Source organism: Oreochromis niloticus, linkage group LG16 (genome assembly GCF_001858045.2).
Source record: "Oreochromis niloticus isolate F11D_XX linkage group LG16, O_niloticus_UMD_NMBU, whole genome shotgun sequence".
In the NCBI taxonomy this organism is placed as follows: Eukaryota; Metazoa; Chordata; class Actinopteri; order Cichliformes; family Cichlidae; genus Oreochromis; species Oreochromis niloticus.
Window position 1 is genome coordinate 33,213,565 of NC_031987.2, and position 26,988 is coordinate 33,240,552.

The 26,988-nt window shown below is 41.2% G+C and overlaps 2 protein-coding genes and 1 long non-coding RNA gene across 5 annotated transcripts in view; 1 reads left to right on the forward strand and 2 right to left on the reverse strand.

The window, feature by feature from the left end:
- Positions 1 to 14,501, reverse strand: part of tmprss3a (transmembrane serine protease 3a) — a 28,324-nt gene extending 13,823 nt beyond the window's left edge. The window contains exons 1-8 of the mRNA XM_019353019.2: positions 14,420 to 14,501; positions 14,252 to 14,292; positions 10,827 to 11,055; positions 10,224 to 10,340; positions 9,678 to 9,794; positions 8,996 to 9,119; positions 8,292 to 8,411; positions 7,422 to 7,468 (exon numbers count right to left, since the gene is read on the reverse strand). Coding sequence (XP_019208564.2) covers positions 7,422 to 7,468; positions 8,292 to 8,411; positions 8,996 to 9,119; positions 9,678 to 9,794; positions 10,224 to 10,340; positions 10,827 to 11,055; positions 14,252 to 14,292; positions 14,420 to 14,447 — 823 coding nt within the window. The 5' untranslated portion in view covers positions 14,448 to 14,501. The remainder of the gene's footprint in view (positions 1 to 7,421; positions 7,469 to 8,291; positions 8,412 to 8,995; positions 9,120 to 9,677; positions 9,795 to 10,223; positions 10,341 to 10,826; positions 11,056 to 14,251; positions 14,293 to 14,419) is intronic.
- Positions 1 to 20,311, forward strand: LOC112844172 (uncharacterized). Of its 2 annotated transcripts, XR_003216823.1 has the most exons (5): positions 1 to 37; positions 10,107 to 10,356; positions 14,259 to 14,324; positions 14,613 to 15,366; positions 19,065 to 20,311. It is a non-coding gene; the product is annotated as an uncharacterized LOC112844172 (long non-coding RNA). The 2 variants fall into 2 exon arrangements; XR_003216822.1 differs by lacking the exons at positions 1 to 37; positions 10,107 to 10,356 and having other exon boundaries at positions 13,682 to 14,324.
- The window catches only part of ccdc93 (CCC complex scaffolding subunit CCDC93), a 22,531-nt gene continuing 11,336 nt past the window's right edge, over positions 15,794 to 26,988 (reverse strand). For both annotated transcript variants that reach the window (XM_005460912.4, XM_005460911.4), the window contains 9 exons: positions 25,885 to 25,966; positions 25,718 to 25,792; positions 25,517 to 25,588; positions 21,712 to 21,820; positions 21,513 to 21,595; positions 21,290 to 21,327; positions 21,081 to 21,165; positions 20,647 to 20,760; positions 15,794 to 16,409 (listed from right to left, as the gene is read on the reverse strand). In XM_005460912.4, coding sequence (XP_005460969.1) covers positions 16,353 to 16,409; positions 20,647 to 20,760; positions 21,081 to 21,165; positions 21,290 to 21,327; positions 21,513 to 21,595; positions 21,712 to 21,820; positions 25,517 to 25,588; positions 25,718 to 25,792; positions 25,885 to 25,966 — 715 coding nt within the window. In that variant the 3' untranslated portion in view covers positions 15,794 to 16,352. The remainder of the gene's footprint in view (positions 16,410 to 20,646; positions 20,761 to 21,080; positions 21,166 to 21,289; positions 21,328 to 21,512; positions 21,596 to 21,711; positions 21,821 to 25,516; positions 25,589 to 25,717; positions 25,793 to 25,884; positions 25,967 to 26,988) is intronic.

Below are 26,988 nucleotides of genomic sequence, written 5' to 3' on the forward strand. Positions count from 1 at the left end.
AGCCACTACAAAGACAACAAGCTGGAAATGTGAGGAAGTAAGTGACACATTAAATTTGGATACACTTCAGTTACACTGACAACAGAAAGAGTAGCTAAAATTGTTACATGGATGCTTTTTAGTTTTACATATTTTAATTTATGTTATGTCCTTTGATCTTCTGTGTTGTTTCACTGTAAATAGTTCAAAGTTTATGCATATTGTACGTACAATCAGTGGATGGATCTTTTTGTCTACCTGATTATAAACTGGTTAAAGTTTGGTATTTATTTTTGTGCTTGATATTAATTTTTTTGCAGCACTGTCATATGTTGAGGTTAATAAGCCAAATAAATAATAAACATTTGATATAATGTCCAGTTCTTTGGGGCGTATCCATTTCAGGGTCACGGGGATGCTGGAGCCCATCTCAGGCCTGTTGCAGGGCTAACACAGAGAGACAGACAACCAATCACACAAGAAGTGTTTCAATCTTGAGTAAAGTAAAACATATTCTGGACCACAAATCACTCCACATTCTCTATTGTTCCCTGATTGCACCGTATTTGCATTACTGTGCAGAGGTTTGGGTTTTAATCCATAAAACTGGTTACAGAGATCATACAAATCCACTATTCTTAAAATCAAAAATACTAAAATTCACAGATCTGGTTCATTTTCTTACGGCACAAATTATGTATAAAGCAATAAGCAACCTACTTCCTGACAATATTCTAAAACTGTTTTCTAAAAGGGAACGGAGATTTGAGGGGGAATTAAATTTAAAACATCCTTGTATCCGTACAACACTAAAAAGTTTTTGCATCACTGTTTGTGGAGTGAAGCTGTGGAACAGATTAAGTAAAGAAATGAAGCAATGTCCGAGCATGGGGCAGTTTAAAAAGCGGTTCAAGGGTACAGGGAGGAGGCAGAGCTCTGATAGGGTGTTCTTGTCCAATATTTTCATAATGCTGATTTGTGTTTATGTGTGCACCGGTATATATATATGTCTGTGGGTTGTGTATCCTTTGAGGTGTTACTGGGGTTATTAAATATGTGTATGTATACATATACACACACATATTCACTTCCGCTTATCCTTTTCAGGGGTGCTGGGGGCGCTGGAGCCTATCCCAGCTGTCATAGGGCGAGAGGCGGGGTACCCCCTGGACAGGTCACCAGTCTGTCGCAGGGCTAACACACAGAGACAGACGACCATTCGCACTCCCACATTTACACCTATGGGCAATTTAGATTTTTCAATTAACCTATCCCCACAAAGTGCATATCTTTGGACTGTGGGAGGAAGCCAGAGTACCTGGGAGAACCCAGGCAAACAAGGGGAGAACATGCAAACTCCACACAGAAAGGCCTGATGGTGGAATTGAACTCAGGACCTTCTTACTGTGAGGCAACAGTGCTAACCACTGTGCTGCCCCTATATGTATATATAATTAATAAATAAATTTAAAATAATAATAATAATACATGTAACACATAATGTAATTGTAATGAGGTATTTCTGTAGTGTATTGATTACTAAATAGTGGAAAGGGGGTGGGATTAAATAAGCTTATGCTTCTTCCTGCTCCTCTATGAACATGAAAGGGTTTTTTTTGTTTGTTTGTTTTCTTTTTGTTTTGCTTCGTTTGCTTGTTTCCCTTTTATTTCTATGTGGTTGTATTTTTTTTAACATGTTCAAAATAAAGATTCATTTCAATTCAGTTCACTTGCATTCACAATTTAGAATCACCAATTTATAATTTTGACCCAGGACCTTCTTCTGTGACACACCAGTGCACCACTGCACCTTGATATAATGTTTGTTTTGTAAATTAGGAATTTAAGGAAATTAAGGAATGTAATGGATTACTTTTAAGAAAAGGTTACATTTAATAAATGTAATTAGTAGTAATGAAAGTGATGTGTAATAACTTACATTTTTGGGGGTAACAACTTCAATACTGCTGACCAAAAAAAGCCACTACTACTACTACTTTGATGAAACCCTGCTCTGTACTAAAAAGTCTTGAAGGAGAATGTCTGGCCATCAGTTTAGGCCCTGAATCTTAAGCATACATGGATTATGCAGCAGGTATGATCTGAAACATGCCAGCAACTCCACTGCTTAAAGCCTAAAAAAAGGAAAAAAAAGCAGGTTTTGGAAATGTCCAGCCTGCTGAAAAAACAATTTTCTACCATTTCTACCGATTTAAGCATTACATTTAAGCATTTAAGCAACGCTTAAATCAGAGTAAAACAGTTAAATTTAGTTTGTTAAACATTAGGTCTGTCTCTTCTAGGTCCCTGTTAGTAAATGATTTAATAACTGAGCAACATATTGATTTGCTTGGCCTCACAGAAACCTGGTAACAGCAGGATGATTATGTTAGTTTGAATGAATCAACATCACAGTCATACTAACATTTCAAAGTCCTCAAAGCACAGGCCGATGATGGTTAGTGGTAGCAATCTTCCATTCCACCCTATATATCAACCATAGACCCCAAAAGACTTTCAATTAATTTGAAAGACTGATGCATAGCTTTGTCCAGTCTTTGTCAGTCTCATGTGAAAAAGAAAGCCTCAAATCAGAAATATAACTTCCGAGTATAGCAAGTATAACAAACGTGCACCTGAAAGCAGATAACTGATAAGCTGCAGAGGAAATTGTGTCTCAGTGAATTAGAAGATCTTCATTTCATTTGTTGCTCTATCCAAAGAGTCAACATGTATTTTAGACCCCATTCCTATAAGACTGTCCAAAGAAGTCCTACCATTAGTTTATGCTTTATTCCTCAATATTTTACCTTTTATGTCAATTTTTTTTTTTGAGAGATTAGTTGTTATACAGCTAAGTCATCATCTGCAGAGGAATTGTATTTCATATTATATATCCGACCAGGGCAGATATAGAGAGATAAAAGCCAGAAGGATAAACCAGATGTTCTCCATTGAACCATCCAAGATGTACTTTCAGTGCCAGGGAAAGTATGAGAACATCATCACCAAGGCTGGAGGTGGAGCACTATTGGAAGAGCTGAGCATAACAACAATGCTCAGTGGTTAGTGGATCTAAGAGCAGACCATGGTAATCTCCTCCCTGAACAGGCTTCAGTCACAGTCACAATGGGAGACATCCAAGAAACAGCATGAAGAGTTGGAGAGGACCAGGGCCTGATATGACTCACTCCAACTTGCTAAATAAGCTAACTGCACTCAGTGAGTGTCTGGCAGCACAAACTAATCAGCTGCTAAATCATTTGATGCACCCAGATTGACCAGCTGCAGGCCAGATAGTCCTGATCCTCAAGAATCCCCAAAGGAGACTGGTCCCATCCAACTACTGGCCAATAATCTGCCTCGGCACATCATGGATGTTCCTGTTAGGCCTCATAGCAGCTAACATGAATAGGCACATGATTCATACTCTAATATGTAGAACTGTACAAGATTAACAGGACCCTAAGAGCCTTCATCCGGAATAAAATGGAGATGGGAGGAAAAACACAAGAGGTTAAATGTTAGCAAGAGGTTAGCTGTTCTGCATAGGTCTGAACCCTCTCAGCCAGATCATCAGCAAGACTGGCTACAGATACCGAATTCAGAATGGAGCAAACACTCTCTACATGAATGACATCAATCTGTTTGCCAGGAGTGAACGAGACATCAGTTATACAGATCCATATCGAAACGTCATTTGGACTGGAGAAGTGTAGTCAGATGGTAACAAAGAGTGGGAGAAGACAACATTACAGACATTAAGGATCTCAGAATCCCAAAGGCAAATATGAAGCGTGAAGAGGCTGCTAGGAAAGCTGTAACCACCAAATACCTGCAGAGTAAGGTAAGTCCTGAGGACTCAGCTGAATGGGAAGAAAAAGATCCAGGCAATACCTATGCCCCACTGGTCGTCAGATACCCTGCTGATACAATAACTGGTCAAAGGAGAAGACAGAAGACACTGACATCAGGTCAAGAAAGCTCCTTACCATGCAACGAGGGTTTCACCCCAAGTCCAGCAGAAGCAGAAGAAAGGAGGCTGAGCACTAGTGTGTGTCTAAACCACTACCCAGCAGCAGAAACCCAAGAAAGAAGAGGAGTGAGAAGAGAAACCATTATGGAAGGACGGGCCCTTGTATAACATGGATGACTGGCAGATAGAAGAAGTAACTAATATTGAGAAATCCTAACAATGGCTGGACAAAGCTGGACTGAAAGACAGCACAAAGGCACTAATCATGGCAGCACAGGAACAAGCTCTAAGCACAAGATTGATAGAGGCTGGAGTCTACCGCACCAGGCAAGACCCCAGGTGCAGGCTTTGCAAAGATGGCCCTAAGACAGCACATAACAGCAGGTTGCAAGATGGTAGCAGGCAGGGCATACATGCAATGCCATAACCAAGTGGCTAGAACAGTACATTCAATTCAATTCAATTTTATTATATATTGCCAAATCACAACCACAGTCACCTCAAGGCGCTTCATATTGTACAGTAGGTCCTACAATAATACATTCAGAGAAAAACCCAACGATCATATGACCCCTTGAGCAAGCACTTTGGCGACAGTGGGAAGGAAAAACAGGTCTGCTGCGACCGGTTGGGGTGAGAGAAGGAAGACAGGATAAAGACATGCTGTGGAAGAGAGACAGAGATTAATAACAAGTATGATTCAGTGCAGAGAGGTCTGTTAACATATAGTGAGTGAGAAAGGTGACTGGAAAGGAAAAACTCAATGCATCATGGGAATCCCCGGCAGCCTACGTCTATTGCAGCATAACTAAGGGATGAAGGGAAGCCGATACAGGAGAAATCTGCTCTCTCTTTCTAGTCCCTGTCAGGACTCTTGCTGCAGCATTTTGGATTAGCTGAAGGCTTTTCAGCGAGTTTTTAGGACATCCTGATAATAAAGAATTACAGTAGTCCAGCCTGGAAGTAATAAATGCATGAACTAGTTTTTCAGCGTCACTCTGAGACAGGATATTTCTAACTTTAGAGATGTTGCACAAATGGAAGAAAGCAGTCTTACATATTTGTTTAATATGTGCATTGAAGGACATGTCCTGGTCAAAAATGACTCCAAGGTTCCTCACAGTGTTACTGGAGGCCAAGGTAATGCCATCCAGAGTAAGAATCTGCTTAGATACCATATTTCTAAGATTTTCAGGGCCGAGTACAATAACCTCAGTTTGATCTGAATTAAGAAGCAGAAAGTTAGCGGCCATCCAGGTCTTTATGTCTTTAAGACATTCCTGCAGTTTAACTAATTGGTGTGTGTTACCTGGCTTCATGGATAGATAGAGCTGCGTGTCATCTGCATAGCAGTGAAAATTTATGCTATGTCTTCTAATGATGCTGCCTAGGGGAAGCATGTATAATGTAAACAGAATTGGTCCTAGCACTGAACCCTGTGGAACACCATAATTGACCTTAGTGTGTGAAGAGGACTCTCCATTTACATGAACAAATTGGAGTCTATTAGATAGATATGATACAAACCACTGCAGTACAGTACCTGTAATACCTACAGCATGTTCTAATCGCTCTAATAGGATATTATGGTCGACAGTATCGAATGCAGCACTGAGGTCTAGCAGGACAAGCACAGAGATGAGTCCACTGTCAGAGGCCATAAGAAGATCATTTGTAACCTTAACCTTCACTAAAGCTGTTTCTGTGCTGTGCTGAGCTCTGAAACCTGACTGAAACTCTTCAAATAAGCCATTCCTCTGCAGATGATCTGTTAGCTGTTTGACAACTACTCTTTCAAGGATGTTTGATATGAAAGGAAGGTTGGAGATTGGCCTATAATTAGCTAAGACAGCTGGGTCTAGAGATGGCTTTTTAAGTAAAGGTTTAACTACAGCCACCTTGAAGGCCTGTGGTACATAGCCGATTATTAGAGATAGGTTGATCATATTTAAGGTTGAAGCATTAATTAATGGCAGGACTTCTTTGAGCAGTTTTGTAGGAATGGGGTCTAAAAGACACGTTGATGGTTTGGAGGAAGTAATTATTGAAGTTAACTCAGAAAGATCAATTGGAGAAAAAGAGTCTAACTTAACATCGATGGTACTAAGAGTAGCTGTAGATAATATTACATCTGTGGGATGATTATTGGTAATTTTTTCTGTAATGATAAAAATTTTATTTGTGAAGAAGTTCATGAAGTCATTACTAGTTAACGTTAAAGGGATTGTTGGCTCAGTAGAGCTCTGACTTTTTGTCAGCCTGGCTACAGTGCTGAAGAGAAACCTGGGGTTGTTCTTATTTTCTTCAATCAGTGACGAATAGTAAGATGTTCTGGCTTTGCGGAGGGCTTTCTTATAAAGCAGCAAACTATTTCTCCAGGCTAAATGATGATCCTCTAAATTTGTGACACGCCATTTCCTCTCCAGCTTACGAGTTATCTGCTTTAGGCTACGTGTTTGAGAATTATACCACGGAGTCAGGGACTTTGGATTTGAGGCCTTAGTTTTCACAGGAGCTACAGTATCCAGAGTCGTACGTAGTGAGGAGGTAAAATTATTAACAAGATAATCGACCTCTGTTGGAGTAGCGTTCAGATAGCTGCTCTGCTCTATGTTGGTACAGGGCATTGAAGATGATAACAGTGGGTGGATTATATTCTTAAACTTAGTTACAGCACTTTCAGAAAGACATCTACTGTGATAAAGTCTACTCTCCACTGCTGTGTAATCAATTATTGTAAATGTAAATGTTATCAGGAAATGATCAGACAGCAGAGGGTTTTCAGGAAACACTGTTAAATGTTCAGTTTCTATGCCATATGTTAAAACAAGATCTAGAGTGTGGTTAAAGTGGTGGGTGGGTTCTTTTACATTTTGAGAGAAGCCAATTGAGTCTAATAACAGATTAAATGCCATGTTGAGGCTGTCATTTTTAGCATCTACATGGATGTTAAAATCACCCACAATAATTATTTTATCTGAGCTGAGCACTAAATCAGATAAAAAGTCTGAGAAATCAGAGAGAAACTCTGTGTAAGGCCCAGGTGGACGATAGATGATAACAAGTAAGACTGGTTTCTGAGTTTTACAGCTGGGGTGGACGAGGCTAAGCATCAGGCTTTCAAATGAATTAAAAGTCTGTCTGGGTCTTTGGTTGATTAATAAATAAAAATAGGTGTGGCAAGCTTGTAGCATCATACTCAAAAAGATGTGAAACTGTAACTCCTGTCAAAGGTGCTTCAACAAAGTATTGAGCAAACACTGTGAATACTTAAATACACATGTTATCTTGTTTCCCTTTTTTTCTCTTTGTCGTTATGGGGTATTGTTGTAGAATTTGGAAGTGAAAAACTAATTTAATCCCTTTTGAAAAAAGGCTGTAACATGACAAAACACAGAACAAGCGTATGAAATACTTTCCTATATAATAAAACACTCAAGAAAACAAATGCTGCATGCTTTCTCACCTAGACACTTCAGAGTTGTCACCAGGCCTGAGCTGCACTGTGTCTTACTGTGGTGAAATAGAAACCATAGGTCAAATGACATGGAAGCTCAGCAGAACTGAACACGTACAACAAGTTAAAACACTCCTTAAAACAAAAGCTTCAAAATACTTTGATGGTGTACTGGACTAAATGTCATCTTTTATTAATCTTATTCCCTCTAAGCTGTAATGTGACCCATTCTATTTCTTAAAAATAAAGGTAGGATTTGAAAAGCGCTGGCTCTTTAAATGCTCAGCCACTGGACAGCTGTAGATCAGGAGGTAATTGGTGGGTTGTAATTTGATGTCTGGCTCTTCTGGTCTGTATAGTAAAGTGTTGTTGGACAAGACACTGAAGCCAGTGAAGTGTATGTTTGCACTATTTTGCCAAAGGTATTTGCTTTGGTTGGGTGAGTGAATACTTTGTCTCAAAAAACTAATATATGATATTGCCAATCTCAATTATTATTATTAATTTTTAATAACACAGAATTTATTTAAATAGTGTTCTGTAGCAGTCCAAGGTCTGTGGTTATCAGAAGTCTTTGATGTTTTCATGTGTGACCCCAGGGTACATCTATAGAGCAGTGCTGGAACTACCTGTGGCTGATATATTAATAGTTTGTCTCTTTTCAATTTGTAATATTTTCATAGTTTAGTGAAAATAGAGCTCACTGATCTGTAAGACCTTTTTTGGAGAGTATTTTGTTTGCCTCAGATTGGTCAATATTGAGGCGCTAACATTTTTAAAAAAATTCTGATTGGCTAATTGGATGACAATAGCAGTGTTATCAGTTTGGGGCAAATACACACTTTCCATTTACTCAAATAGTACAAAAGGTGTGTACACCTGATAGATGGGGTGTTGTGAAGTTTGATTATCTGTGACTTGTTCCAGTGGAAAGACATCAGGTCAGTCTGAAGGTCCTTCTCAATGTAGGTCAGAGAGATGAAGAAAGACTCTAAATAACTGAAAAACAAAAGGGTCAGGGTTATGTTCATATATATCTTTGATATACTTCAAATATTTCAAGTATGATTAGCTCCTCCAGAAGAGACATGAAGCAGAGAACCCTCTCTCCTTGAGGGGAGAGGGTTCAAGGTAACAGGCCTTTCACCAAGTTAGTGATCCTTCCCTTCGAGCCTTATTTTGAAGTGATGTCAGCTGCAGATGATGTTGGACACAAACTGAATAAGATTTCTTTATAGAAGATGTATTAATATTTTTTGACATACAGTGTCTTGGTATCTGAGATGTTACAGTATTCATGGATGTTTCATCCCATCTTCCACAGGATAATAAAGAAAATACATCCCAGACAGTTTCCAAGTCTGTTGCAGTAACTGTACTTGAGTACTTTAATTGGACATAGTTTAATCTGGTCAAATGGACCACTGGCCCACTGGTCCACCACCTTTGGAGCAGTGATCCACTTTTTAAAAGTCCATCCAAAACTAGAAAATGTACTAAACAAAAAAAGGATACGAATAAGAAATGTATCATCTCAGCCTGACATCTAGACACTGCAGAAATGAATGAAGCATTGCTGTAACCTGGAGTATCCAAGCTGCTTACAGGCAGCTCTGCCCAGCCTGTTGTTCCAGTCTTCTGAGCAGACTGTCCTCCATTTTCCCTGGATCTGAACCTGCAGGACTGAACTCCTCCCACTCAGACGCACTGAGAGACAGAGACATGCGACACAGAACAGAGACAGTACACTCAAAAACATAGAGTACTATCCTGTTTTTTTAAAACATAGAACTGCTGTTCTGGCATCTTCAGTTAATGCCAACTGAGCACATCTGATCTCGGGAGCTAAGCAGGGCCAGGCCTGGTTGTATGGGGGTCCACCTGAGATCCCCCAGATCCTGTGTGTTTGTCCTGCAGCCTGCCATTGCTGTGAGCTGACCACACGGAGAAACTCACACAGTAATATGAAAACAGTGTCATCCCACAGCCTGTTTACACCCTCACATCCTTTTTCCTTCTCATGCTTGTGGTGCTGTAGATGTCACTAAAGTTGTGCTCAGGTCATTTCAAACAGTTAAAAAAATCCCAACAGAAGCACAAATATTTCTGTGCAGTTTGCACAAAATGCGTCTGCTAGCTAAATTTACACTTGTTGTATTTCCATATGTGGAAATATTAAAAAACTAAACAACACTTCCAGTCTATACCGTATGGCTGTGTGTGTGTGTGTGTGTGTGTGTGTGTGTGTGTGTGTGTGTGTCTTACCACAGCCGAGCTCGTCTTCCCCATTTTTGCAGTGAAGTTTTCCGTCACACAAGTAAATGTTGTTGATGCACTGAGACGAGGAGCCACACTGAAACCTCCCCGAGCAGCTCAGGCCCACTGTAGGCACAGATGAAACTGTAGATAAGGAAGGTTCTAGAAGTGCTTGCTTTGAGGAACGTGGGTACTGAATGATTAGGTCAGTGTTTGGTAACACTGCAGACATAGTGCTGGTCTGTAAGGCATTTTGTTGCTTGTGTGGAGTAAATTTTATTTTTGTTTCAGTATTTTATGTATTTATTGATTATTGCCTGAACATTTTAATAATTTGTGTGATTCTGTCTGAGTTGCCATGTTAAGTTTAGTGAATTAGAGCTTTGATGAATAAAAATAACGATCCACTAAATTCTGTCTCTGTCATTCTTCACACAGTGCTATTGAGGTTGTGACCACCAACCACGTGACACATTGAACGTGTAACAATCCTGACACTTCAGTGGGTCCATTTTTGCAAAATGTAGAGAGTTACCACAGCACCGAGCTCCTTACATCCAAGGCCAACGCTGAGCAGGACAGCCACCCCGAGGATGCAGCATACAGCGAATATCAGAACGGCAAAGCGATGGGCTAAGATTCTGCTCCTCCAGCTTTTATCCATGTCATCGTCTGTGGACAGACGGGGGTTAGAGAAAATTTGCTGTGCCAACAATATACAATATGAGCACTTGAGTTTTCAAGGTTTTTCATCTCCAACACTAAACGACGCTAGGCTTTATTACACTGACTGTGTGCTTTATTTAGTCAAAGTATGTTAATGCCTGAGCCAAGGAAACATGTCTACACACTTTGCAAACACTGATCTAGCAGCAGGAAGATTATTTTGACATTTTTCAAGACAATTGTCAAAATAATTTTCTTCAATATTACTCAGACCTTTTGATAGAAAGCAAATTGTAAAAGTCATTTTAAAAAGGGAGAAGTGAAGAAGTCCAAGTAACAAAGAGCTGAAATACTTACTCTGTAAAGGGTCTATTGTATTGTAGTTAATTGGATTTTTTTTGCTGATCTCCCTTTAGTTTTACCTTTGAACAGTAATATTTCCATTATGTTATACAAGTACATATTCACCCCTAGAGTATCACAGCGCCTCACCTTGCATAAATGGCTGCACTTTGGTAATGGGCATGGCTGGACTGGGTGGAGGTTGGGGATCTGCTGGTTTAGTGCAATAGTTCCCAAACTGTGGCTCAGTAACAAAGCTGCCCAGGGGGCTGATGTTCAGACTGGTGGGGGTCTCGACAGTAGGGAGGTCTTCTTCTGTCACCGAGACCACGTCTATCGTGGAGGAGCCTGGTTGCTCCGGTGCGTCTTTCTTTGGTTCCTACGTGTAAGATTGAAAAAAAAAAAAGGCGATTCAGATACAATACAGCTCTAACAATGTTTACATTTATATGACATTTACAGCCAACACAAGACTCGCCAGAAAAATGTTTGTGTTAGTTGTGACTGTCAAACTGAAATGTCCAAATTTGCTGTAAACCAGAACTAGCTTGGGTTAGCAGCAACATCTGGGCCTGAAGATTAAATAGTTGAATTGTTTTCATAATTTAACTATAAGTCATGGACCTGACTGCTCGGGCCCACAGGTGTGCTGACACTATAGCTGTTTTAAACAGTGGATTAACAAATATCATCTAGATGCAGTGTTTCCAGTGGGAGAAACATTTCGTCACTCAACATCAGCACTGAGGAGAGGAAGGCTCTCACATCACTTAGTAATGACAACAACATTATTATTCTTATTATCCTCAGCATCCACCAAGTGTGTTTGAACTGTGTCTTCATTCCACCTACTTCACATACAAGGGTCAGTTCTACAGGCAGAAACATGGGTGTGCCATGGGCTCCCCAGTTTCACCCATCGTGGCCAATTTGTACATGGAAGAAGTGGAAAAGAGGGCGTTGCTATCCTACCCTGGAACACCACCAAGTCATTGGTTCAGATATGTGGATGACACCTGGGTGACAGTCAAAGCTCAGGACGTACCACAATTCACGGATCACATTAACTCGGTGGACCGACACATCAAATTCACCAGGGAGGAAATGAAAAGGCAGGTTGGCCTTCTTAGACTGTGAGATTTCCATCAGTAATGGGGGACATCTAAAAGCTGACATGTACCGTAAACCTACGCATACGGATCAGTATCTAAGGTTTGACTCTCATCATCCACTGGAGCACAAACTGGGTGTCATCAGGACGCTACAACACAGAGCGAACACCATCCCCACTGACACAGCGGCCAGGGAGGCAGAAGAACAGCACATCAAGAAGGCCCTGAGTAAATGTGGTTATCCCAGCTGGACTTTTGTCAAAGCTGGGAAGGCACCTAAAGAAAGCTCCAGCCGATCCAGGAGAGAAGGACAACCGCTGCCCAGGCGAAAACCTGTAGTGATCCCATATGTGTCAGGAGTATCGGAACAGTTGAGACGCACTTTTTCTAAACACCGGGTCTCTGTGGCTTTTAAACCCCAAAATACGCTGCGCCAAAAACTGGTCCACCCCAAGGATCGGGTCCCCCGACACAAACAGAGTAACATAGTGTACGCTGTTAAGTGCCAGGAGGATTGCCAGGATTTATACATCGGGGAAACCAAACAACCTCTAGCGAAGCGGATGGCACAACACAGAAGAGCTACCTCATCAGGCCAGGACTCTGCAGTCTATTAACACCTACAGGCCAGTGGACACTCTTTCAATGATGAGGATGTACACATCCTGGACAGGGAGGAACGCTGGTTTGAGGGCGGAGTCAAGGAGGCCATTTACGTGAAAAGGGAAAGACCATCTCTGAATCGAGGAGGGGGCCTAAGGGTACATCTTTCGCCATCTTACAACGCTGTGATTGCAGCCATTCCCCAACTCTCTGTGAATGGGACTCATGGCCATTGATCAGTGGTTGTTGATCAACAGTGATGGAAATTTGCATAATACTGATCATGAAACTGACCTCCCAGCCCATTGTTGTCTGTGGTGCTCGTTCCAGTCATTGTGCAAATGTTTTGTTTATAAGGTTGGAAACCTGCAGTCAGCTGAGACTGAAGAAGTCAGCTGATTACAACGAAACGTTTCTCCCACTGAAAACTTCCAGATGAACAGAATCAACCGTTTGGGATTTCCTTACCTGGATGATTGAGCACGCATCAAGACAATTTACTTGAACAGACCTCTGATTAACAGATGAAATTCTATTGGCTGAGATTAGATGAGCCAACATGGAGGACAACAACAGTGATGTAGGGAGCAGGTTGTGGTGAATGTATTAATCTGTCAAACACTCTTTATCCTGAGTTGATTGGGGTTTGATTGTAACCAAAACAATTCTTTGGATTAAATTTATTTAGACTTTTCCCCTTATTATCCTCACTTGTTATTTTCAGATTGGCTGGCCCAGGCACATGGATCTCTTAAGAGAAGGAAAAGACTGACAGTCTGGTCATAAAAGTTAGAGCTTTACAAGATTTACAACAAGTTTCACAAAAATCTCTGGCAAAGAGCCCTGAATGAAATATCTCCCTCATTACTTTAAAAGCCTGACTAACAAAGAGGTGTTTGCTCACCTTCCTGAAAAAGGCACTTGTTACTCAGCTTTTGGCAGCAATCAAAGCTTGGTTTATAGCACATAGCATAAACCTTCCTTTGTTACGCTGCAATATGCAAATGGACATGCAACCTCCGGGTGGCTTCCCCTGATGCACTCGGTCACCTTTCTTACTCACTATGAGCTCACACAACGCTCTGCATTGATTCATTAGTAATTACTAATTTTTGTCTCTCTTCTTAATTTCTGTTTTCTGTCCCGTCTCTCCACTCACCCCCAACTAGTGGTGGCAGACGGCTGCCCCTCCCTGAGCCTCTGCAGGAGGCTTTTCCTTCCCACTGTCACCAAGTGCTTGCTCATAGCGGTTGTTTAATTGTTGAGGTTTTCTCTGTATTATTCTAGGCTGTTTATATAAGTAACATTGAATTGTTTTGAAATGAATCGTCTGAAAATGATAGATTTCTTCATTTTTCTTAATTTGCAAAAAATCTAAAAACATGTTTCTCTTCATTGTTGGCTTGTAAATGTAGATAAATGAGATTTTGAATATATGAATTTAAAATTTCATTTATATCATTAAACATATTTATAATTCACCATTTGGATCAATAACAAACTGTCAGAAAATTTTTTAGTGAAAATATGTTCAAATGGCTTAAAATAATGTAAAGTTTATTTATAGCCCTGCTTATAACACAAATCACAAAGTGCTTTAAAATACAGAATAAGACAGCAAATAAAATGGTGTAAATAGTTAAAACGAAATAAAGGCAAGCCTGAACAGCTGTGTCTTACAAGTGAACTGTATATGATCATAGTTTATTATTTTACATTTACAAGCTTTAGATTAAAACACAGTAGCTTTGTTAGTCACTCTGTAGCCAATTCTTTGTAACATTACAGTAATTCATGTCTAAGACATGGATGTTAACATAACCCCTGGTTTTTCTCATGTACTCTCTTTTGTCCACTTACTGTTGAGGTGGATGATGTGTTGTCAGCACTAGCAGCAGGACCTGTGGGAATAAAGAGACAGCGCTACAGAGAGGTAACTGGAGATGTTATTGATAGAGTAGATATAAAAGTCCTAAAGACAAAGCTGTATGTAGTGGATTCGTAAATTTGAAATTATGTCCAACGTACTGATCTTCTCACAGTCTTCAGTCATCATGCCATTGTCCACACTCAGCTACACTTTGACTAAGACCATATACCTCAAACTCCCTAATATCTCTTCATTATGGTCACTGTTTTTTTCCTTTTTCCTCTTATTTCTTTGTCCTAATGGCTGCCCTCCTGCTGTGCCTCCGCTCTGACACAACTGACACCTGAGCAGGTAAATGTTCCCACACAGCATGAAGATCAGGTGACGCCGTATCTCCTGCTCTGTGGGTTGGGTTACAGAGTGTATTCGAAGCATAGAGACAAGTTTGGGAGGAAGAAGGCTGTTGATCACCTGGACACTGATTCCTGCAAACAGACCTCTCTGAATAAGTGGGAAGCAGCTGGAGAGTAAATAAAGCACATACACCTCTTTGTCAACTGTGGAATTCAATGAAACTTTATTTACATAGTGCCAAATCACAACAACAGCTGCCTTAAAGTGTGTTATATTGTAAACACTCAAAGGGTTTACACGACATGCACTCCCCAAACATACTCTATACTCCCAGGTCCAGGTATCACCGCCCCCAGGGGGGCAATCAGCCCCCAGACCCAGGAAATGTTACCCTTTTCCCAGGGGTGGAGGGAAGCAGGCCGCCCCCGGCCTGGCAGCCGCAGGGAGGCCCAGCGTCCCAGACCCTAATCGGACAGCCAACTCCTCCCAGCCCCCCACCCCGATGGTGTACAGGGGTGTAAAGTCCGCATACCTCACTCCGCCCGCTCATATGTTGTGTTGCTGTGTGCTGTTCTAAAGTGCATTTAAAACACAGGAGGGGCATGGTGCTTCCTGCCAGAGAGCAGCAGCAGGCGGCTCCTGAGAATCCTCGATGTCTACATGCATCTCAATTTGAGAGGTGGGCACCGGCGCCAGAGGTGAGGTTGGATGGATAGAAAGCCTCATCTCTGCTCTTCAATACCATAGAAATGTAAGCTTTTTAAAATTATGCTAAACGCTCAGCTGTGTCTGTAATCAAACCTCTGTAACTTTGCTCTGCTTCACTTCAGCAGCATCAGGAAATGTTCAGATGTTGATTCATGGTTTTCTTCAGTTTTTGTTCTACTGCAGAATATTTTTAAGGTTATCTGCTATAAAAAGCCAGGCCAGCAAAATCTCCTTCATGTTTTTCTGTGTTTTCTCCTCAGTTACTTTGACACAAAGGCATCTGCTGTGTTGCTTCTCTGATGAAGTCTCACAGTGTCAGTAATGATAACTGATCAGAATTATAATATTTCTGTCTGAGGCAAAACTGAATCGAATCGGGACCTTGTGAATTGGAATCGAATCAGTTATAGAAACCGATACCCAGCACTAGTTAGATCCTATCTGAGATGAGACAGACCACAGTCATTTCAGCTGTTTGTATAAGCAATTCTTTATTCATTAAACACTGCATCCATGGTGACTGGATGGTACATGGAAGACAATCTTCAGAGGCATGTAAATACACCAGGAAACTCTCCAAAACAAGAACATCATTATTACAAGGTCTGGGATTCTCTTCACTGTTGCAGCCTGACTTCATGATCAACATAAAGACATACGTATACTTCACAGTCAGTGCAGTGTGGGGGGTTAGTAAGACTTGCCCATTATTATTAAACACAGTGTCATGATTTGCAAGACTGTTGTGGAGCTCTGGTTAAGTTTGTTATTGTTAAGGTCACCATGAAATGTAAAACTTTAGGTAGAACTGGCTGATCGTGGTCTTAATTAGTGATCACTATGATGTTCCAGAACGTGATTAAAACAATGATTTGCATTTATGTTGTCCAGTCTGCTGCATGTGGCACATGTGAAGAACACGTTTCATGTCCAGGATTTTATATGAAAGTCATCCAAGTAATTAGATCTGTAAGTGGTTTGCATCATATTTATTACTTTGAATGAAACACACTAACAGTATGGTCAGAGCTAAGAGGCTCCTTTAGCTCTCAGTTTAGACAGTAGCATCTCGTTCTTCCGACACTCCTAGTGAAAAAAAAAAAGGAAAAAAGTTATTATTGTTACATCATCATTACATTTACAGGGTCATTGGTGAAAATTTTTATAGATTTCCTGAAATACAGATTGTGGCCTTTATAGACCTCAACAGCAGAAAGTAAAAAGCCTTTATTTAAGGCAGACCTGTAGTAGAAACTAGGAAGTAATGATCATTTTTCAGTAGAAAGCCTAATTTCAATCCACTCAATCCTGACCTGTGACTTACTGCAAACTCTTTTCAATTCTGAGCCGACTCTTTATGGTAATCAAAACAACAGCTCAAATCAAATCTGCAAATCTTTTGGATTTAAACATTTTTCATTAGAGTCAGGCCAATCAGTGGGTTGATATTATTGGCTGGTGTTAGCTATGTAATGTTAGCTGTGATCTATAGGTATCGACTGTTATTAAGGGAAATACACAGGAAAAAACAAAGATATATACATATATATATTAAAAAACAACAACAACAACACACACCTAAACATGGGAGAAACACCTTTTAACAATGTTATTTGTTGGCACTGCACAGTTTGTCCACTAGATGGCACTCTTCAACTCTGTGTTTGGAAAGCTCCAAACGCAGCCACCCAATGCAAACACTGGGAGGCATAAACAAGTCGTGATGGTTGTGTCCACAACCACACAGCTGATATAATCTGGTGACATTATCTATGTTTTACAGTCATATTAAAACTTCAGCCTACTGCTTTTTGAGCACACACATTGTGTCGACATAGAGATTTACATGAAAACTTGATGTTTTTTAAGTTTTGTTCTTTTCTTCTTTTCTCTTGGTATTTCAGTTACAGGGAGTGCAGAATTATTAGGCAAGTTGTATTTTTGAGGAATAGTTTTATTATTGAACAACAACCATGTTCTCAATGAACCCAAAAAACTCATTAATATCAAAGCTGAATGTTTTTGGAAGTAGTTTTTAGTTTTAGCTATTTTAGGGGGATATCTGTGTGTGCAGGTGACTATTACTGTGCATAATTATTAGGCAACTTAACAAAAAACAAATATATACCCATTTCAATTATTTATTTTTCCCAGTGAAACCAATATAACATCTCCACATTCACAAATATACATTTCTGACATTCAAAAACAAAACCAAAACAAATCAGCGACCAATATAGCCACCTTTCTTTGCAAGGACACTCAAAAGCCTGCCATCCATGGATCCTGTCAGTGTTTTGATCTGTTCACCATCAACATTGCGTGCAGCAGCAACCACAGCCTCCCAGACACTGTTCAGAGAGGTGTACTGTTTTCCCTCCTTGTAAATCTCACATTTGATGATGGACCACAGGTTCTCAATGGGGTTCAGATCAGGTGAACAAGGAGGCCATGTCATTAGTTTTTCTTCTTTTATACCCTTTCTTGCCAGCCACGCTGTGGAGTACTTGGACGCGTGTGATGGAGCATTGTCCTGCATGAAAATCATGTTTTTCTTGAAGGATGCAGACTTCTTCCTGTACCACTGCTTGAAGAAGGTGTCTTCCAGAAACTGGCAGCAGGACTGGGAGTTGAGCTTGACTCCATCCTCAACCCGAAAAGGCCCCACAAGCTCATCTTTGATGATACCAGCCCAAACCAGTACTCCACCTCCACCTTGCTGGCGTCTGAGTGGGACTGGAGCTCTCTGCCCTTTACCAATCCAGCCACGGGCCCATCCATCTGGCCCATCAAGACTCACTCTCATTTCATCAGTCCATAAAACCTTAGAAAAATCAGTCTTGAGATATTTCTTGGCCCAGTCTTGACGTTTCAGCTTGTGTGTCTTGTTCAGTGGTGGTCGTCTTTCAGCCTTTCTTACCTTGGCCATGTCTCTGAGTATTGCACACCTTGTGCTTTTGGGCACTCCAGTGATGTTGCAGCTCTGAAATATGGCCAAACTGGTGGCAAGTGGCATCTTGGCAGCTGCACGCTTGACTTTTCTCAGTTCATGGGCAGTTATTTTGCGCCTTGGTTTTTCCACACGCTTCTTGCGACCCTGTTGACTATTTTGAATGAAACGCTTGATTGTTCGATGATCACGCTTCAGAAGCTTTGCAATTTTAAGACTGCTGCATCCCTCTGCAAGATATCTCACTATTTTTGACTTTTCTGAGCCTGTCAAGTCCTTCTTTTGACCCATTTTGCCAAAGGAAAGGAAGTTGCCTAATAATTATGCACACCTGATATAGGGTGTTGATGTCATTAGACCACACCCCTTCTCATTACAGAGATGCACATCACCTAATATGCTTAATTGGTAGTAGGCTTTCGAGCCTATACAGCTTGGAGTAAGACAACATGCATGAAGAGGATGATGTGGACAAAATACTCATTTGCCTAATAATTCTGCACTCCCTGTATATTTGCATGTTTGAAATAAAATTCTACAGGTAAGATTTACACTCCCATTCTTTTCATATCTACCTGTGTTTGCTGAAACAAAAGTGTTGCTTTATTGACTGCAAACTATAAAACAAACAATTCGTGTGATTTATTTGGTTAATTTGTTTTAATATATTATGGCACACTGTTTTCTAAATGGTGGTATGCACATTTGTTTCACATTGTCTTGTTATTGATTTATATAATTTGCAGTGAATATTTTTTCTGTTTTCTTGAACTATCTGACTGCTTTTTTAGTCTTTCCTGGTTTAAACTAAAGAGAAGGCTGAGGATGGCGCTGGTTTAAGTGCAGAAACTCACCAACCAGAAAGACAGAAGGCAGGAGAATAAAGCAGCTCTACTCTACTAAACCATCTGAGGTATACCCTGACATGATTCATGCCTGCTGTCTGGCACCACAAATGAACCAGCTGCTAATGGATGAGACACACCAAGAACGAAGACCGGACAGTCCCGAGTCCCATGGATCCCCAGAGGAGACCGGTCCCATCCAACTACCAAATATGTTTTCTCACTACCACATTGAAGCTCCCGTCAGGCATCACAGTGGCTAAGGTGAACAGGCCTATGGCTCGATACATGAGTGGGGCCACAGAAAGGAATTAGCAGGACCACCACCAGAGGGGCGAAACATCAACTACTGGTGGACAGAGCAGTCACTGAACAGTGCAAGACCAGACCTACCCGTGGGCTAAGCCTATGACTCAATGCCCCACACATGGATCCTTGAGTCCCTAGAACTACAAACGATCAACAGCACCCTAAGAGCCTCCATGGGGATGTGGCGAACATCACTACAGGCCAACTTCAACCCAATAGGATGAGTCACTATCAAGTGCAGGATTTACCAAGGAAATGCTCTGTGGAGGGGTGGAGTGCCCATTCTGGGTCAGGGACGGGAACAGGAAGTATCTAGGGGTCTTGTTCACAAGTGAGGGGAGAAGGGAGCGGGAGATCAACAGACAGGTCACTGCAGCCAATAAGCGGTAACCTGTCTGTCATGGTGAAGAGAGAACTGAGCCAAAAAGCCAAACTCTCCATTCATGTCCCCACCCTCACCCTGTGCTTTGGGTAGTGACTGAAAGAACAGGATCATGGATACAAGTGGTGTAAATGAGCTTTCTCTGAAAGTTGGCTGGCCTCTCCCTTAGAGACAGGGTAAGGATTATAGGATTATAATCATATGATTGTTGGGTTTTTCTCTGTACCTATGAAGCGCCTTGAGGCAACTTTTGTTGTGATTTGGCGCAATATAAATAAAATTGAATTGAATTGAATTTTAGACGTTGGAGAGGTTCTCTCTTTCAGCTGGGAAGGGAAAAGAGGATTTTCAGGGACTTATTTTAAATGCTTGTATGCCTTAAATCAGGACAAGCTCAGGAGTGTGATTAAAATAATGAGTGGGTTAATTTGAGAGAAGATGATTGAGTGAATAACTTTCTGATTGTGAGAAACTCAGACATAAGTTTCTCACATCACATCAATATGAGGTCATTTTTCAATAAAACACCAAACCATGAAACATTTGTCAACAAACACTAACTTCACTTTTGTAGGCACATCCATTTATAACTAACACCGTCTAACACAGCAGTCGTTGGTTGTGATACTTGTGATTTTTTCTGAAGGCTACAGTTTGTATCTTCCAACACGATTAGGTGTTACAATGTTTTGTGAAACCGATCTTTATCTGTAAGAATAGCTCAATACAGCTCACTGAATAACTGAATAGCATTCATCTTTCATTATGATGGTACGCTCCAACTTTAAAAGCCCTCTCAGAAATAGCAAGCAGCACTTAAGCATATGCTTTTCTCACCTCTTTAAAGTCCTTGACAGTTTTGAAATACAGCCTCTGCTTGTCAAGGAGCTCTAGGTACTCATCATTCAGCTGATCTCGCCTCATCTTGTTCTCCTGCTTCTTCTTCTCCATCTGAAAAAGCAGAGAAACACATGCCATACCAGTACTGTCTGTCTCGAAACAGGACAAACGTTGCATCAGTAGGCTGTGACATCCGGTGCAGGTCTATACCCTGAGCTCATGATCTCATCATCATCATCATCATCATCAAAAACAGGCTGACATTTTTTAAATTTTATAAATCTGAACAAATGTGTGTTACTGACACTGACGGCGGATGAAGATGGATGGATGGATACTGACCACTAAATCTGTAATTAGGTTCCATCCCTATAACGCATGTTTATAAAGAGAAGAGCAGCAGAATTCCCCTTTTACAGAAAGACTTGTACCTTGATGCGATTCTGTTTGATTCCCTCCACTATCTGCTCCATCTGTTTGAGGAACTGCTCTTTGGCAGCTGAAGACGACATGGCTCTGAACAAGAGTAGAGGACGTTAGCACTATTTCACTGCAATGAGCTAAGAAACGCACTGACAGAAAACTATTCACTGGAACATCATCAGTGTTAGACGTGACAAATGAGCAGGATTATACTTACTGTTGGAAGTTGTCATGAATAGAATTCAAGAGGTTCACCTACAGAAATTAAAATTTTCTTATGAATAGTGTTAAGTACAAGTCTATTGGTGACACTTACCAAGGTGCTTAATCAGTCACATAACTCAAGTGAAACAAATCATAATTCAAAGCCAAATGCTATCAGAAATTTTACTGGCAATCATTTCTCACCCTGCTGACAGGGGTCTGCTGTGGTTACTTACCTCCTTCTCAAGATAGACTTTCTTATCATCCAACGTATTATACAGAGTGAAGAACTGCTTAGTCTCTTTGTGAGTAGCAGAAACTGAAAGGCACAAAAAGAACAAGCATTTATTTATAACTCCTGATTTTTATGGGATTCATTTACGGCCTGCACACAGCAACAGCACTGGTCAAAGCAGATGGAGAGGAGGAAATTACCTTGACTGTAGAGTTCAATGAATCTCTTCTGATACTGTGTGAGCTCAGCTCGGCTTGGCACCTCATCAATCTTCCTCTGCAAGATGGCAATCTCTCGGTTCCTCCGAGCCTGTGAAGAGTGAAGCGATATATACGTATATGAATGAGTGAATATGTCCCTGATGGGGCTATCACTTGGGATAGCTACATCTATCACTAAACAAGACTTTTTGTCCACCACTAAATGCAGTTGGTTAGTGATCACCAGTTTGTCCATCTGTAACTTGAAGTCTCCCCTGCTTCTAAAAACATTTGTCAAAGAATGAGTTGTTCTCAGGAGTTTAATGAATTCCAGCGTAGGACCGTGATAGGATGCCACCTGTGCAAAATGTCCAGTCGTGATGTTTCCTTACTACTAAATATTCCACGCTCAACTATTGTTGGTATTATAACAAAGTGCAAGCCATTGGGAAGGACAGCAACACAGCCAGGAAGTGGTAGGCCATGTAAAAGTCAAGAGCTTCACAGAATGGGTTTTCATAGTCGAGCAGCTGCATCCAAGCCTAACATCACCAAGTGCAATGCAAAGCCTCGGATGTAGCTGCTCGGCCATGGAAACCCATTCCATGAAGTTCTTGTGTCTAGGTTTGGGGGTTGCCAAGTGTAAAGTTTGCTCGAATGGAGAATCGAGGTCCAGTGAAAGGAGTTCCTAATGACTGAGCATACCAAGACTTTTTGGATAATTTCATTCTCCCAACTTTGTGGGAAACATTTGGGAGAATCCCCCTTCCTGCTCTAATATGACTGCACACCAGCGCACAAAGCAAGGTTTATAAAGACGTGAATGAGCGAGTTTGGTGAGTAAGAACTTGACTGGCCTGCAGAGAGTCCTGACCACAACCTGTCAGAACACCTTCGGGATGAATTAGCCAGGCCTTCTCATCATCATCATCATCATCAACATCAGTGTCTGAAATGACTCAGAAATGCACTTCTAAAGGATCATCAAAAATTCCCAGAATAGTCAACCCTTCCCAGAAGAACTGAAGCTTTCACAGCTGCAAAGGCTGGGCCCACATCATATTATGGATTTGAATACAGACCAGGGTATGTATCATGTAAGGGTCCACACAGGCTAGGCCCCCCATGCTATCCAAGCCTACCTTTGAGTTTGTGTGAAAAATATATAAGTGAAGCTGTACAGACTCAGCTGTTGCCCAGATTAACAAGGTCTGTGTCAGTTATTGAGGAACCAGTATTGAGAAGTAGGCTAACGGAGCAAGAAGGCACAAGGGATGAGAATAGGGAGCTGTTGGAATATCACTATGCAAGTAATCCTTGTGGAAGGGGTTACATGAAGAGCATGTGGCACCTATGGATTTTCTGACACCCAAAATCAACACTAACAGCAAACTACTACTAGGTCAGGGTTCCAACATCTGGAATAAGCAACTGCCATCACAACTAGAGATGAGGTCCAACACAAATCCTGCTGCAAGTGGGAGCCAGTACGTCAGGTGAAGGGGGAGATATCATCATCCCCACCCTCTGAGATTAGGTACCAAGCACTAAGAACAAGTAGTGCATTGGAGACATTGAGTAGAAGAGAAGCTGACCTGAAAGAGAGGATCATGACGAAGCTGCAAACCTGGACCCTCCATAGCCAAATACCAAGACTACATGAAATACCCTCTGGAGGTCTACCAGAAGATGTGAATGAAGGATTAGGGACAATCCTTACTGCGACAATCACTGAAACAAACCAGACACCATGGCAGCAGTGATCATTGAGATGATTGGCTCCAAGATGAACAGCCACAAGGAGCAGTACCCTCCACGGAGAAAGAGATTAGAGGCCAAGATCAAGGTAGCACAGACGGAAATTAGTCAACTATTGGAGCTGCACAAAGGTGTGGAAGAGAAGTACAGCAAGCTGTCCATTCCCGTGGTTTCAGCACAACATGGAAGCTCCTGTCAGGTGTTACAGTGGCTAAGATGAATGGGCAATAGATACGTGGGGCCCAGAAACACCAGAGGGGCAAAATAGAGGACCAGTTTTTACTCAACTGCAGAGTATCACAAAGACAGGTTTGACTCAGGTACTTGTATAGGTAGCTACCCAAGTGCTTGCTCAAAAAGGGTCATTTGATTGTTAGGATATACTCATTATTACTGTAGGGTTACAATATATAGTGTCATTTGGCACTATATAATTAAAACTATTGAATTTCACATTGTTTTAATAGCATCTTTCTTTAATATTTTCAAAAACGTACATTATAGAAATGTAAAACAGCCTGTGGGTGATGCTTTCACTTGGTGTTGGCTCTCTCTGAAATGCAGCATCATTTCCTGTTTCGGTTACAATGCACAGTGGTGTTTATGTAGCTTTTCTGTGTAGCCAATTTAATTAGAAACATGTCTTATTTCATCGTGTCATCTTCACATACTTTATCCAAAGCGCACACTCTGCCCAGTCACGGACTAATTATATTCACACCCCAGTACGCCACCAACCTGTCCATGCCTCTAATCATTCCATCAAATCCACTGAGGAACAAACTGTGGTTATTGGTGATTCTGTTTTGAGACGTGAAGCTGAGACACCAGCAGCCACGGGGAATCGTCTTCAAGGGCCCAGAGCAGGTGACATTGAGAGAAACCTAAAACTGTTGGCTAACAGTAAACGTAAATTCCTTAAAATTATCATTTATATCAGAAATAATGACACCCAGAGGTCACTAAAATTCATATTAAATCAGTGTGTAACTTATAAAAAGATGATTTGAGTTTTATAGATAATTGGGAAACTCTCTGGGGAAAACCTGGTCTTGTTAGGAGGAATCCATTCCACTTTGGATATATAAGATCTGGCCAATGTTATTAACCCTCTGGAGTGGACGGACATGCTGGCGCGTTCAAACCACATGAACGAAGATGATGTAGCACCAAGACGCAGCCACGCTGAGTCTCCGTTTCAGTCTGTGTTGAAAGTGTGGACTATTTTTTCATGAATACTGTCGTCATGTTTCGTGCAGGAGGAAACCGTAAAACTGGGATTTTCGACAGACAGCGCTCCCAACCGCTGTCTGCTTGTGGGCAAAAAGAAAAAAAAAACAAAACAAAAATACAACACCCCCTTTCCTATTGGGCGAAAAATGCACCACTGTCAACCAATCAAAATATGATATGGCAACACATGGTATTTGTTTTGGGAGTGACAGCGACGAAAGAGAGCGAGAGCAATAGCGAGTTTTGTAATGTGAGAGATTTTAATCAGCTTTTCTCCTCCGGTTATCCCCCCGAACCCCAAACTGTGTCGCCTCCCAAACCAACAAAACACAAACCAAAAATCAGCAAACATGAATCACAAAGAAAGAACGATATAGAAATGTGCCAAAGACAAAAAGTGAAGTCCCTGTTAGTACATGTTTTAATAACTGGTTAACAAACTGATTTACTCTTTAGCAGGAAGTTCATGTTAGTTTAAATCAGTGGTTCTCAAAGTGTGGGGCGTACCTGGCAGAAAAGTCTAATGGAACTAATGTTTAACATCGGAATCACTTTACGGGGGAACAAAGAAATTCGTGGCAGTCACTTTAATAATATGCACAACGGCTGCATCCGCTGCAAAGCTGCAGCCGTGTGTCTTAGTCGACAGCGGCAATAAAGAAGTGTGCTGAAAATTGCAAACACGTGGTCGGGTCTGTCACGCATCGTTTACAGTGGTGCCGAAACCCAGGACTGGGGCACGAGAGACCCGAGCACGTGTTTGCACTTTTCAGGACATCTTTACCATCGTTACTGTGGTTTAAGAAGTAGTTACCATGAGCAGGCGGATCTTCTGTAGTTTCTCTCTCCCTGTGTTGTACTGTCTGTCGATCAGTTGGTCCCTCTCCTAAGGAAAGAGAAAGTGCTGTAAATCAAGATTATCTGAATGGAAAGTTCACTTTTACCTACTCACAATCTATGAAAAGCAACAATGATTTTATACTGTAAGAGACAGCAGCCAGAGTATGGCATGTACCTTCTCTTCCTCTGTATCCTGTCCTGATGCAGACTTTAGCTCCTGAATGCTCCTCTGCAGACGAGCCATCTCTTCCTGCACACAGAGCACAGGCATTAAGAGGAAAAAATACTGCTAGTGACCATCAGCAGGACACACAGAGACAGCGAGTGCATTGATGTGCTCACTCTGCAGTGTGTGCGGAACTCCTGCTCCTGCTGCTTCAGGTTCTCATTCATCGTCACCAGAGCCCTCAGCTTATCCAGCAGCCTGTTCAACAAAGAAACTGATCAGAATGTCACCGACTGATGAAAGGAGACACATTTTGTCACTGCCAGTGTGTTTTAGTACAATTATCATTAAAACTCTTCCACAGTAGATTCAAACTCTAGCATTAAATATAAGCTGGTTGAGGCAGAAACAATATGGACTTAATTCTGATTAGAGAATCAGAGTCTGGAGAAGCAATATTTTATTCTTCATACAAACGGAGCAGCAGGGAGTACATAAAGACCTGGACATGGTGTGGGTGTGTGTGTGTGTGTGTGTGTGTGTGTGTGTGTGTGTGTGTGTGTGTGTGTGCGTGCGTGCGTGCGTGCGTGCGTGCTAACAGAGAAGACAGCAGCATGTGCTAGTCAAGCACCATCGAGCTTCCCAGAAAACTTAGTCTTACTTAATGGAGGACATGGTAGGAACTGGTAAATGTAAATCAGTTAATAACACATTCAAACAGACTCATCAGGCAACACGAGAACAACCCTGAGACTGAGAAGCACATGGATGCTTCCCACCACATGGAATGCAAAAGTACAATTAGCTGCCACAAGAGCTCCCCTCCACACAAATGAGCAGGTCTATTAACAGGAAATAAACCTATTATTACTCACAGCTGCTTCATAAATGCACAGAAGGCAAAGCCCAGTGTCTGGTAAGGAATCACTGGCTACATTTGCTGCTGCACTGCTGCAGCTGAACAGGCAGCCAGTCATTTGATTTTAAAGAACCACAAGATGTGACTGCTGTCGTTTCCATGGGACTTTCAACACTGAGGAGACGTCTTCATATATCATAGCATATGTGCAGCTATACTGATACACGATATTAAACATCATTTTTGATAGAGGTGATTCATCTTTTACTTGTTTGTTCACATTTGGCTGAACTGATGGCTTATTCGTTGAAGGTTCTTTGATCGTTAGTTGATCTTAGAACCTCGATGATAGTTTCAATGCAAATGAAGCGTGGCACTAAAATGAGAAAAGCAAAAATCCTTCATCTGAACTTAAAGTTTG